The sequence below is a fragment of the Ochotona princeps genome, chromosome 4 (assembly GCF_030435755.1).
Source record: "Ochotona princeps isolate mOchPri1 chromosome 4, mOchPri1.hap1, whole genome shotgun sequence".
NCBI classification, from domain to species: Eukaryota; Metazoa; Chordata; class Mammalia; order Lagomorpha; family Ochotonidae; genus Ochotona; species Ochotona princeps.
Genome location: NC_080835.1, coordinates 72600162 through 72614307, shown reverse-complemented (window position 1 = coordinate 72614307; position 14146 = coordinate 72600162). Strand labels below are relative to the sequence as shown.

Genomic DNA, 14146 nt, shown 5'->3' with positions numbered 1-14146 from the left:
TCAGCAGAAAACACAGCTCTTTCATTTTCCCAAACCAGAAAGCTTCTGAGGGTTCACAATCCCAATGCTGCAAACTGCAATCAGAGAAGATTAGAACAGATACAATTTTGACCATCGGTTATTTCACAATGGACTTTTACAAATGCAAGGAGTTAGGGGGTGAGCTGTTAGATGTTCTAGCTAGAACCAAAGATCAACATTACTGTAAAGACAGTACACAAATAGCATTCAGACTGCAACATCAATTGTTACAATGGAACATGACACAGATAAGGAACTAATTCTACCTTTCTTAGCCAATGTTCTAGCAGTCATGTGACTCAAAGGCTTTATCTGAAATTGAGTAACAGTCAACTGTGTGGATCTCAGAATTTTGGCAGACAGGAGAGATGAATTTCAAACTTCTCAGGAGTGACAGAATTAGTCCAGTCTTAAAAAAAAAAAAAAGGTTTTGGGAAGTCCTGAGTATTTAGCAATCTCTCCAACCCCTGGCTGAACTTTCTGACCAGGACTTAAAAAACAAGTAATGCCAAAACTTACTGACTCACAGCCTACGCATACATACACAAAGAAAAATTCCTTTATGAAGAAAAATAAGTCAAGTAATATGCTTCTTTGGGGACGGGGAAGAGACAGATTTGTACCTGCATTAGAATGCCATTTCCATTGAGTTATTTTACACCTTACCGTTAAAATACCTTTTCATGTAGGATCACTGACCTGAATTTATTTATTTGTTTTACATTTATTTTATCTTAAAGGAAGAGTAAGAGAGAGAGAAAAAAGTTGATGAAGAGATATGTTTCATCTGTTGGTTCATTCCCCAAACTGCCAAAATGACAGGGACTGGGTTAGGCAAAAGTCAGAAGGAATTCCACGGGGATGTCCAATGTGAGTGGCAGAGGCCCAAGTGTTTGAGCCATCTTCTGCTTTCCAGGGCAAATTAACAAGACACTAAATGGGAAGTTAAGCAGGGACACAAACTGGCATTCCAACCTGAGATGCCAGCATTACAGGCAGCAGCTCAAATAGCTGAGCCACCTATGTCAGCCCCTCATCGAAATTCTTGAAAAATAAGCACTACTTTTTAAAAAAGATTTTATTTTTACTTGAAAGGCAGAGTTACAGAGAAAAGAACAGCAGAGAGAGGTCTTTCATCTGATGGTTCACTACCTAATGGCCACAACAGACAAAACTAGGCTCATCTGAAGCTAAGAAAATGGTGCTTCTTCCTGGTTTCTCAAGTGGGTGTAGGGCCCCAAGGATTTGGGACCTCCTCTGCTGCCTTTCCAGGCCATTAGCAGGGAGTTAGATCAGCAGTGCAGCAGGCATGACATGAACTGGCATCTATATGGAATGCTGGCACTGCAGGTGTAGGCTTAGCCTACAAGCCCACAGCACCAGCCCCAACTGAATACTAACTGTATCAATTAGGACCACAGCAACAAAAACCTGTCAACCATTTAATTAGGTAAAGTGTTTTGTGGTTTTATTTTTTTTAACATTTAGTTATTTATTTTCAGTCAGAATTGCAGAGATGAGGAGAGAGAAAGAGATCTTTCATGCACTGGTTCACTCCCAGATAGCTGCAATGGCCAGTGTTGGGCCAGACTGAGGCCATGAACCAGGAGCTTCTTCCAGATCTCCACCATGGGTCACAGGGGCCCAACACTTGGGCAATTCTCCTCTGCCTTTCTCAGGCCATCAGCAGGGAGCTGGTTTAGAAGTGGGGCAAGCCCAACTCAACAGCCTTTAGTGGCTAAATCCTTGCTTTGCATGGGCCAGAATCCTATATGGGTGCTAGTTTGTATCCCAGCTGCTCTATTTCCCATCTGCCTCCCTGCTGGTGGCATGAAAAAGCAGCAGAGGATGGCCCAAGGCCTTGGGACTCTGCACCCATGTAGGAGACTCAGAAGAAGCTTCCTGGCTCCTGGCTTGGGATCAGCTCAGCTCTGGCCATTACGGCCACTTGAGGAGTAAACCAGTGGGCGGAAGATCTTTCTCTCTGCATCTCCTTCTCTCTATATATCTGGCTTTCCAAAAAAAAAAATCTTAAAAAAAAAAAAAAAGAAGTGGGGCATCCAGGACTAAAATCGGTGCCCTTTTGGGATGGCAGCAACTCAGGCAGCTTTACTAACCACACCACAATGCTGGCCCCAATAGGTTTGTTTTTAATATTGATCAGTAAACATGCTAAACAATTTTACCATGATTTTTACAGAATGCAATGAATCAAAATTCCCTTAAGTTCTCAAAAGACTCTAAGATACTAATTAGAAATACAGTATATGGGCAAAATAACAGTATTTTCCAAATTAAAAATGCATATGGTCTAATAAGAAAAAGTCTACTTTTGGAGAAAGGCCAATGTAAACTATTATTTAAGGACCTCTATGTTACTTATACCTAGAATTAAAAGTAGTTATGAAAATATTTGTTTAAATCAAGACCAACAGAATGAACATAATTAAAATGGGAGCAGGCAGGCCTGGCACAGTAGCCTAGTGGCTACAGTCCCCACCTTGCACACACTTGGATCCCATATTGGCACCAGTTTTTATCCCAGCTGCTCCACTTCCCATCCAGCTCCCTGCCTGTGGCCTTTGAAAGCAGACAAGGACAGCCCAAAGCCTTGAGACACTGCACTCACATGGATGACCTGGATGAAGCTCCTGGCTCCTGGCTTCAGATAGGCGCAGCTCTGTCCACTGCGAGCACTTAGGGAGTGAATCAGCAGATGGAAGATCTTCCTCTCTGCCTCTCCTTCTCTCTGTATATCTTTCCAATAAAAATAAATAAATCTTAAAAAAAAAAGGGGGGGGGAGCATACACCCAAAAAACAAATCATCTCTAAACTAATCAGCAAATGTAACATGAGTAGGTGCTCCCTAAATTTCCAATGGATCCCAATGTGTGTCAGTACAAGGTGAACAAGACAGACACACTACTATTCCTCAAGGAGTGTACTGATGCAAGTAGAAGAGAAACATATGAAACAATTGCACATTTAACTACCTAATTAAAATCATCCTATAGATTTTAAGGCAAGTTCAGGGGCAACTGGCATATAACAGAAAGATTCTATCGGGAGCTCAATCTTTCAGTATGAGAAAGAAAACCGAAGTTATACTAGCAGTGGAATACAGCGAGAACTTTAACTGCATTTCCCACTTTTCAGTATTCCCACTTATGTGACTCACCAACTCCTTTCAGCGGAATGAATCAGGCAGTGGGTGCCTGGCACTGTGTTAAGTTGTCTCTTGGGATATGCTGGCATTCCATTATCAGAGTGTCCTGTTCAACTCCAGTGACTCTGCCTCCGATTCAGCTTTCTATTACTGCCTAGCCTGGGAGGCAGCGATGAGAGCTGAAGTACTTGGTGGTCCCCACCACTCACATGGCAGACCTAGATAGTGTTGTGGGCTCCTGGTTTGGGCCTGATCCAGCCCTGGCTATCAAGGGCTTTTGGGGGAGTAAACAAGCAATTAGAAGAGCTCTCACTCTGCCCCTCTTCCCTTCAAATTCAAATTTTAAAAACCAATGCAGATTCTGAAAAACCTAATAAAGAAATTTTTAAAATAATTTTGTCATTTTCCATGATTTATGATAAAGTGACTTAGAGTTTACAAAAAAAAGGTTTTTTTAACATTAGTATGTTATTTTAGGACTGATTTGAAAAACCTTTGTGAATTTCATGACAGACTCATATTTTCCCATTTTACACGTGATTCACAATTTTTAATTACATGGTATTAAGAAAAGCATTAATTTCAAGTTTATATATCCTATTCATATTGGAAAAAGCCACTGGCTCCTTTACTTTCAATCCAGCTTCCTGCTAATGGCTGGGATAAAGCATTGGAATACGGCCCAAGTGTTTGAACTTGTGCACCCATGTGAGAAACTAGCATGGGGCCCTTGATTCTTGGTTTTGGTCTGGCCCAACCCTAACTTTTATAGCCATATGGGCAGTAATTTCAGCAGATTGAAGATCTCTCTCTATTTCTCTCTCTCCTCATTCCATTACCCCCTGCAGCTCTGCCTTTTAAATAAATAAAATATTTTTTAAAAAGCATAGCTTGAGCAAAGAAATCCAAAGATATGTATCTGACTGTTTTCTTAAAGAAAACTATGCCTTCTACTGTAGCAAATTAGTTTTGTTTCAGTTTGGCATTAACATTTTTTTTGGCATTAACATTTAAAAACATTATAGTCACTCTCTTTAAGATTATATTCACGATCCATAAAAATGAGAACCAGATTGTGAACTAGAGGAGATTCAAACAATATTTGCTACTTACTGAGAACCTACTAAAGTAATAAGCCTCATTCCTTTTGACAACCCTTTAATTTTTAAATTTCTGGTCACAACACAGGGAAGACTTTTTCAAAGTGAAGAAAAACACTTGGTAATTTGTCCATCCCTCCCCAACAGCAATTTTTCAATGAGCAGCTTAAGAAAAAAGAATATAGGGAATCAAGGTCTTAGGAAAAACATTTTCACACTTTCTATACCTACTAATAAGATTCAAACAACACTCTAAATGGACAAACAGTCCTCTTTTATAAGCATCTTAAATCAGAAAAGACAGGTAAGAGTAACTAAATTCCATCAATCATCCCTTGTTTGCCTGAGACTTTAAAAAAAAAAAACTGTCATTTTTGGGCCCAGTTCAGTAGCCCAACGGCAAAAGTCCACACCTTGCACACACCGTGATCCCATATGGCCAACAGTTCTAATTCTGGCCACCCCGATTCCCATCCAGCTCCCTGTTTGTGGCCTGGGAAAGCAGTCGAAGACAGCCCTTTAAAAGCCTTGGGACCTTGCACCCATGTGGGAGACCTGGGAGAAGCTCCCGACTTCAGATCAGCTCAGCTCCAGCCATTGCGGCCACTTGGGGAGTGAATCAACGGACAGAGATTTTCCTCCCTGTCCCTCCTCCTCTGTATATCTGACTTTCTAATAAAAGTAAATAAATCTTTAAAAAAAAAAAACTTGCCATTTTCTGCAGCTTCAGTAAGAAGTTGAGAAATTCATTTTCCTTTGTTCCAGATATTATTTGAGATGCAATTTTTACTTTATTCATCAATTATCCACACTGTTTCTATTTTAACTGAGAAAAGTATACATATTTATGGACACAATGTGATACTCCGATACACATCTACATTGTAGGACAACAAAATCAAGCTAATTGTCATTATATCACCTTACATACTGGTCAACCCACATTTTATTAAGCTGTGTCCAGAGTGGTCCTGAGACAAAGAGCAGTCTGAATGTTTGTGACATAATGGCAGGTGGAAAGCTCATGCATCCACTCCCCTCCATGCAATTCAGTTCAGCTGCCTTCTTCCCATAGGTGCGGGAGGCAGGTTCCCAGGGGTCCTTTCCTATGGCTGCATGCCTATTGCCTAACGCCGCAAAGCAAAGTTTCCATTTCCATTCTGCCCTCTGCTTCTCTCTTTTCTCTTTCTCTCTTTTTAAAAGTATCTATTTACTCGGGAGGCAGAGAGAAGGAAAGGAGAGACAGGGATGGGGGAGAGAGAGAAACAGAGAAAGAGAGAGAGAAAGAAATAGAGAAAGAGAGAGAGAGAAAGAGAGAGAAATACTCCCTTCCTTCTGTTGATTCCCTAACTGCCACTGAGCCAAAGCTGGTATCTGGGAACTCAATCCAGGGTGGCAGGAACCCAACTATTTGAGCCATCATCACTACTTCCCAGGGTCTGCATCAGCAGAAAGTTGGAGCCAGAAACCAGGAGCCAGAGGTATCAAAGTCAGGAAGTCCTTCCTGTGACAAAAGCATCTTAACCACTACGACAAATGTTCACCCCTTCCCTTCCTTTTCTGTTGTTAATCCCATCTTTTGCAAACTATCTACAAAATAACTGATTTTGCAATTCATTTCTACTGATGTGGAAAACTTTAAGGTTGAGGAAAAGTAATAGAGAAGTCAATGGATGCAAACCAGAAGTTTGTGGAACAGCAGCCTATGGTTAGAGAAGAAAAACTCCTTATTCTCAGCTTCTCAAGCTGGCATATGTTCACATAACTTCAGGCATAATGCTTCAGTGTGCCAAGAGTTATGTGAAACTACTGGCTAAACAGAGTGCATCTTCCTGGAACATCAACCTTTATAAAAACAATCTTAATATTAAAACAAATACAGACATAACACTGAACAGAACACAAATGTGTCTTAAAGCATGTGATTAGAAAAGTGTTAAAAGTGGGCCATTTTGGACTATGTAATGAATCAACCCCCCATCTGCCCCACCCACCCTGCATGAATTCATTCCACTCTGCTGCTAGGGAAATCACAGTGGAAAAATCTGAGAGGCAGAGATTCTGTATTGACAGCAAAGATACTGTGACTGAGCTAGCCGCACCAACCAAGGACACTGTTCTTGATCTTAGCAGGATGCAATCGCTTTCCACTATCAGTAAGACCTCACTTACGGCCCAGGACCATGGCTGAAAAATATTAGAACTCCAGCATTTTTTCATATAAAAATCAATCAGCTATATCCTTGAAAAGCCTTTTGAATAAAGCTACATTAATTTTTCATTTGTAAAGCTCCCGTTTTAGGAAAAAGATTTGAAGAGATGATTTTTCAAATTTTATTTCCTCAAAGGTCAAAATACATGAAGTTTTGTTTAGTGGCTTCTAGTTGGGGATCATGTGACACTTCAGAGTGAGAACACAGAGTGAGCCATTAAAATTCCTAGACTCTGAGATGACCTGAATGCAAGGGAACCACAGCAGCCTCTGACTCTTTGTTAGCCAGCAAGACCAAATAAGGAGTGTAAGGATCATTAAATAAAAGTTGTGTTAATCAGTTTTGGGTCTGGCATGATGGCCTAGTGGCTAAATCATTGTCTTGCACGTGCCAGGACCCCATATGGGTGTTGGTTTGTGTCCTCCTGGGTGCTCCGTTTATCATCCAGCTCCCTGCCTGTGGCCTGGGAAAGCAGTCAACGACGGCCCAAAACCTTAGGGTCCACACCCATGTGGGACTTCTAGAAGAAGCTCCTGACTTCGGATTGGCATCTCATTTCGAACTGGCTCAGCTTTGGCTGTTGTGTCTACTTGGGGAGTGAACTGGTAGATGAAAGATCTTTCTCTCTGTCTCTCCTTCTCTGTAAATCCGATTTCCAATAAAAATAAATACTAAAAAAATTTTAGTGAATTTTGCATAACTACTTTCCTGCAACCAGTCATGAATAGTCTCAATTACCATATTATAGGAGGAGTCTCAGAGATAAAGGTTTCCAACATTCCTTTTTTTTTTTCCTTACATGATAGTATCTTAATATATTTATAATGAGTGTAACAGGTCAATGGTTTAGGAAAATGTTTTGATTACTTACTTTAACAAAAATGAAATAGCCTAGTTCTCATTGCATTAAAGTCAAAATTTTCCATAGTACCTTAAATCTATGCACCGCAAAACTCTTTCCAAAATATTGGCTTTTCTGTAGTTGCACTTCAGATCTTTACTGTCCATGCATTGCCAACTAAAACAATAACACAGGAGTGGAAACTATCTCATGGAGACCATTCTGGGAGTCGACATTTAAAGAGAAAAGTTTCCAACTTCCTTGGGTTAAAAAAAGTTTCCACAATTTTTAAAACATTCTCATAAGTTCTCAGTATTTGAAAGAACTTTTCTTTTAGGGAATAAGCCAGCTACATGTTTTTTCCTTGGGCAATCTTTTTAAATGCAGAAAGTCTGTATTTAATCTTTGGGGATAAGAACCAAAATTATTTCTAAACAGCAACACATCAACCACTTAAAAATAAGATAGTACCATTTTTCTTCAATAGCTTAATATCAATAAGAAAACCTAATTTCTCTAGTTTTAAATCCTCTGACTGTCTCCTTCTGCGGGTCCAGAGGGCTAACTGGTTATCTGCTCTTAAAACTTCTCTTGCATTTGTCACCACTTTCTTGCAACTCATGCTTCCCCAGAGTGGCTTCCCATTGGAACCAAAATAAAATCTCAAAGCCTCACCAAGTACAACCAGTCCTTGCCCTCTCGCTCACTCCACCGCCTTCCATTTCCCCTCTGGTTGGTTATCTCTGGTCATACCGATCCTTCTCCTATCTCTCAGCTATACAAGAGTCTTTATGTGCTAGAACCTTATCTATCATAGCTCTGCATTGCTCTTCTTCCTGCCTGTGAAGGTCGACTCTCCTGGTTAAAAGCAGTATCCCAACCACAAGTTATTCTATCACATCTCTTGATCTAATTTTTTCATAGTCCTTATTATGAAAGTTTATTTGTGTCTGCTATCCATTTTCCCTCCTCCTCCCCCATCAGAATGTTAGCACCAAGGAACTATGTTATTGGCTGTGATATTCATAATACTAGATCAGTGTCCAGTGTCTGCACACATAGCAGGTGTTTTATATCAATATTTGCTGACTGCAATGCTCCCTTGCATACTTACTGATTCTATTTTAAGACTCACCTCAAATGTTATATTCTCAATAGGATATTAATATTTTCATCAGCATCGCCTAAAGTTCCAGCTAATAAAGTTGTACAGTATCTACTACAGAACAAGTATGTGCTAGTCAGTGTAAAAACCACCAGGATAGAATGCAGACTACAAAATTTACAATCTAATAGAATTGTACAGAATAAAATGATTTCTCCATCCTATGAACTCCAATGGTAGTCAAAATGTACAATTAACATGATGGGGCGTGGCGGTGTGGCCTAGTGGCTAAAGTCCTTGCCTTGAAAGCCCCGGGATCCCATATGGGCGCCTGTTCTAATCCCGGCAGCGCCACTTCCCATCCAGCTACCTGCTTGTGGCCTGGGAAAGCAGTCGAGGACGGCCCAAGGCTTTGGGACCCTGCACCTGCGTGGGAGACCCGGAAGAGGTTCCTGGTTCCCGGTTTCGGATCTGCGTGCACCGCCCGTTGCGGCTCACTTGGGGAGTGAATCATTGGACGGAAGATCTTCCTCTCTGTCTCTCTTCCTCTCTGTATATCTTTGTAATAAAATAAATAAATCTTTAAAAAAAACAATTAACATGATGACAAATGATGATGTACCTTTTAATACCTCTCCCATTATAGGAAACTGACTTGGTAGCTCTACAGCAGGCTATCACCTAGGGATGCTGCCTGTCTGCGGAGGGAGCCACGCCATGCCTCCCTAGTCCTGCAAATGCCCCTCACAATGGGGCAAAATGGGAGGCATAAAAGTGGAAGTTAGAAGCTAAGAATTTTGTTATTTTCTGGCTTTGCGATTCTCTACATGAAAAAAGTCCATTTAGGTACTCTTCAAAACATTGAAAACTGGGGCTGGCACCATGGCTTAACAGGACACTTGTGGCACCAGCATTACACACAGGTGCCAGTCTGTGCCCTGGCTGCTCCACTTCAGATCCTGTTCCTTGCTTATTGCCTGGGAAAGCAGCAGAGGATGGCTCATGTTCTTGGGCTCCTGCCTTTGTGTCGGCTCAACTTTGGCCAGTGCTGCTATCTAGGGAAAGAACCAGTGGATGTAATACATTGTTCTCTGTCTCTCCTTCTCTGTGTAACTCTGCCTGTCAATTTAAATTAAATCTTAAAACAAAACAAAAACATTGTAAATTTAATTGTTCCAAAAGATAAAAGAAAGTATTTCATCATTTCCTGATCAGCTGTATCTATATGCCAATTATGATGGAATTAAGTGATCCCTAAGAAAAAAATGCTTTGTGAATTTGAACACACACACACACAGATATATACACATTGACTGCTTCAGAGTATAAATTCTTGAGGCCAGGAGTCATGTTTCACATTTACTTCTTTCTTTTCTATGTCACAAGGACAAAGAGCCTTTAAAAAAAAATAAAACTTTTTTTAAATGCATGAACAAAGACGAGGTTAGAAATTTTAACAAGCCCCAAAACAGGAAGTGTGCATTTATTGTTTGTGCTGAAAACATAATAAATATTCAAACTTTAGGATAATGACCTTAAATATCTTGCCACATGTATGCATGCACACACAGAGAGCCAAGGATGAAAACCAGCTCCTCCAGGAGCCTGAAATTACATACCAGAAAAAAGAGACCCTTCATGTGATTATCTGGACTTCTTCTAAATAATAACCAAGGAAAGGACTGAAAAATTTCCTTACTCAGATATTTCATAAGTGTCTCCCATTTCAATTCTCAGTGCTCTGTTTTCACTCTTGATTTTTCAGTGCAAAAACTAAAGGACAGAAATACTTTCTTCTTAACTGAACCCCAATGATCCCAAATTTAAAAATTCAGAACCAAGGAAATATTATAAAATGTTGCATCTTGGATCAGTGGAAGTAGAAGAAAATTCTGGAATACAAACAGTACCTTCTTTTAACTCACTACTCTGATAACCCAGACTCCTTACAATACCATTGGTGGTAGGCCGAATACTGGACCCCCAAACAGATTTGTGCCCTCATCTTCTCACACTGGGGAACGAATTGCCTTTTATAAGTAAAGGAAATTTTGGCAGAGATGGTTAAATAAAGAATCTTGACAATGACACTATGTTGGAGGATCTGAGAGAGTCCAGATTTTGATTCTAACAGTTTTAAGGAGAAGGAAACAGGGCTGAAGGGTAGATGTGACAGTGGAAACAAGAAGTTGAGGGATGTGAAAGTGGTAAGGAAATGGACCCTCCCCTCAGAACCTTTAGAAAGAACCAGTCCTACTAACATCTTGATTTTAGCCTTGTAACATTTATTTCAGATATTCAACCTCTAGAATTCCAAGTGAAAATTTTGCATTGTTTTATGCCTCTACGTTTCTGATAACTTGCTCCAGCAATAAGAAATACACATATTTTATTACACTCTTCAGAATTATGGTGTTTAGTATTATTACTATCAATTTAATTGCAGCCGCAATAAATAATTAGAAATGAAAGTTTAAAATTGGTAGATCTTTCCATGCCACCCACCTCTGTGGAAACTTGCCAACATGCAGACAGATTTGGAGAAAATAAAATAGTTGTAAGAGTAAAGGAAAAATACTATTATATGTAAGACAAAGAAAGCTTTTAATTCTTGTCTTCTGTGGAGTAAGCTAATGCTACATTCAGAGTTTACAAACTGTGTGAAAGTTCTGAACAGTGATGAGTCCAACTGAGATAAAAAGCTAGGTGATGTTCCAAAGATGTAAAAAGTGAACAGGCTTATCGCCACAAAATAAACGGTTGGAAGGATCACCAGCCTGCAAAGGCACAGTTAGGTACTTTAATCTATTATGTGATTATAAAACTGAACTCTCAACTCTCTACTACTAAGAAGGAGACTTTAAACACCTGCTTTCTACCTTAGCTTTTTGAGGACATCACATTCAGCCTACACTTCAACTTTCTGAATAAGAAACCTTCCTCTTTATCTGGCAGGCAGCAGACACACAGTGCAATACTGGAAACTGCCATAAAGCAGAAATACTTATTTTCACATTTATCATTCCTAAATAGACTATAGTCACTTTTTTATATCTACAGGTAGTAAGCTTATATTTATTAGGCAAACTGAAGCATAAGCACACTGAGGCAATGAACAGCATCATTTAAACACTGTTAGATGAGTGGACTGCTAAAATTGGAGGAGACAAAATGACTGGAAAAAAAATTGTGTTAAATATATACTTATATTTATATAAGTATATATTTTATATACTTATATATATTTATATATTTATATATATTTATATACTTATAAAATATAGACACATATATGACTGGATATGGAAAAGTAAAAGTAAGAGATGAGTTTATTTTCACAAACAAAATAACAGGAATTCATTCATAGTTTGTTCATAGTATACCATTTCATGAGCTTTCTGAGGATTCCTCATTTATTTATGTAAAAGAAAAAAAACTCAGAGAAGTCTTCAGAGGTCCAAAATCCACATCATTTTAGAGATGAAACAGCTTTTAATAAAATATTATGTTTGAGAACAAAAATAAAAACGCTGGCCTGCCCATAAGCCACTCTAAGATCTGTTCTTAGAAAATTATCATAAAACTACAGCCAGGAGAACCAGCATGCTGGAAGCCAACAGGAACAAAAGTCAACTGTCACAACGGAAGCTGAGGGGATGCATGGTTTTAGCAGTTCTCCTGCCTATTTTATTCACAACTTATTTCTTTTATTTACAAAGGACCTATAATATAATAAATAATATCTTAAGTATTATGTTTCCTTTCATCCCTAGCTTAGTACTAGCTGATACTACAGTTTTAAAGATGCATTTCCAAAGTTGATCCATTTTCAGGCTTTGTTTAAAAAAACATTCCAAACACTTTTTCTTTTTCTTTTTTTTTTGAACAAATGGGAATAGATAATCTGTTGACTTTAAATACCCCAAAGAAAAGCTCCTTTGTCGCGACTTCATAGCCTTATCATAGTTCTCACCTGCAATTTTGATATTTAGATTAGCATCCAGAAGTAAATTTTCAGCTTTTAAATCGCGATGAACAATATTCCGACAGTGACAAAAGTAGACAGCTGTGACAATCTGCTTGAACTTCCGGCGGGCCTCTTTTTCTGCCATTCTGCCATGGGCCACCAGGTGGTCTGCGGTGAGGAAGAGCACAGTCAGTTCTCAATTTTAGACAGTGGTGCTATTTCAAAGGGAATGAAGGAGTTAGAAGGGAGAGTAGCACACATTAGCCTGTTGTGCAACTATAAAAATTCATTAGTAATAAGTATCAAAAACATTTAACCACTTTAAGTCTAACTCCTGTTATGCAGAAATATGCATAACAATACACTTGCTCTATCATAGCCCCCAAAAAAGGAGTATGGAGAGTGGTAATTGTATATTGGCATTTTTCAGGGATCATAACTAACTCATCATCTTTTCTTTGCCTATTCCATTGCAAAAGATTATATACACATAAGCAAACACACGCATAAAGATAAGTAAGAGAAATATTCTTGTGTTAAAAAAAAGAATAGGGTCTGGCACGATAGCATAACGGTTAAGGTCCTCGCCTTGCACGTGCCAAGATCCCATATGGGTGCCGGTTCTAATCTCAGCAGAACCTCTTCCCATCTAGCTCCCTGCTTGTGGCCTGGGAATGCAGTGGAGGATGGCCCAAAGCTTTGGGACCCTACATCCAAATGGATGACCTGGAAGAAACTCTTGGCTCTTGGCTTTGGATTAGCGCAGCTCCGGCCATTGAGGCCACTTGGGGAGTGAATCATTGGATGGAAGATCTTCCTCTCTGTCTCTCCTCCTCTTTCTGTATATCTGACTTTGCAATAAAAATAAATAAATCTTTTTAAAAAAGGATTAGAAATGATAAACTCTACAACATTATGAAACAAGCATTCCTGATACCCAAACAGGATATCAATATAATAAGCTATTTACGTGATAATCAATAATGGCAGTAGGTTTACACTGAACCAGGGATAAACATCTTTCTTACCCAGCTGACCGGACCAACAACACACATAAGTCATGCATGACATCTTATGGTGTGAGGGATAGTAAAGTAAACCGTTTACAATTTCTGATCATCTCATCAGCAGTTTTCTTTATATGATCTAGCTTGGAAAAGGCATACTTGGCATTACAAGCAACTTGAACTAGCAAAAAAAAAAGTAGTAAATGGATTTATACAATGGCTAAATGCATTGTTTACTTATCAATAGCACTTTCACTGGCAGTACCCACATGGTTTGGTAATAGTTCAATCAGGTATATTTGTCTCTTATCAAAGGGAAGTTCAGGATAAAACACTGTAACTAGAAATGACAGCCAAGGAGAACCTGGGGTAAGACACAGAGCATGGGGGAAGGGTAAAGAAAGGGAGCCCAATGCAATCCATGCAGATTTTGAAATAAATTGCTTTCTGATCATAAAATTCTGGGATGCAGGCTCTATAGCAACTGTAAGAACTTGTCTTAATGACAGATAATATAAATGATTAGGAAAGACTCTTCAAAGGAATTGTTATAATTGTGTTTGACATGTACCTTTGAAGCATTTTCTCTAAAAACAATCACATATAGCCAAGATTACCAATTTAATGGGAAAAAAAAGAAGAAAATAAGAAGTCTTGAGCTTAGAAGTTAAAAGGACTGGAATACAAGGGTAGCTTTCTATGGGAGTTCAGAGGCAGTGATAAAC

General features: G+C 39.1%; 1 protein-coding gene across 7 annotated transcripts in view; it reads right to left on the bottom strand.

The window, feature by feature from the left end:
• The window catches only part of SIK3 (SIK family kinase 3), a 223977-nt gene that overhangs the window by 65157 nt on the left and 144674 nt on the right, over positions 1-14146 (bottom strand). For all 7 annotated transcript variants that reach the window (XM_058663873.1, XM_058663872.1, XM_058663875.1 and 4 more), the window contains exon 4: positions 12421-12582. In XM_058663873.1, coding sequence (XP_058519856.1) covers positions 12421-12582 — 162 coding nt within the window. The remainder of the gene's footprint in view (positions 1-12420; positions 12583-14146) is intronic.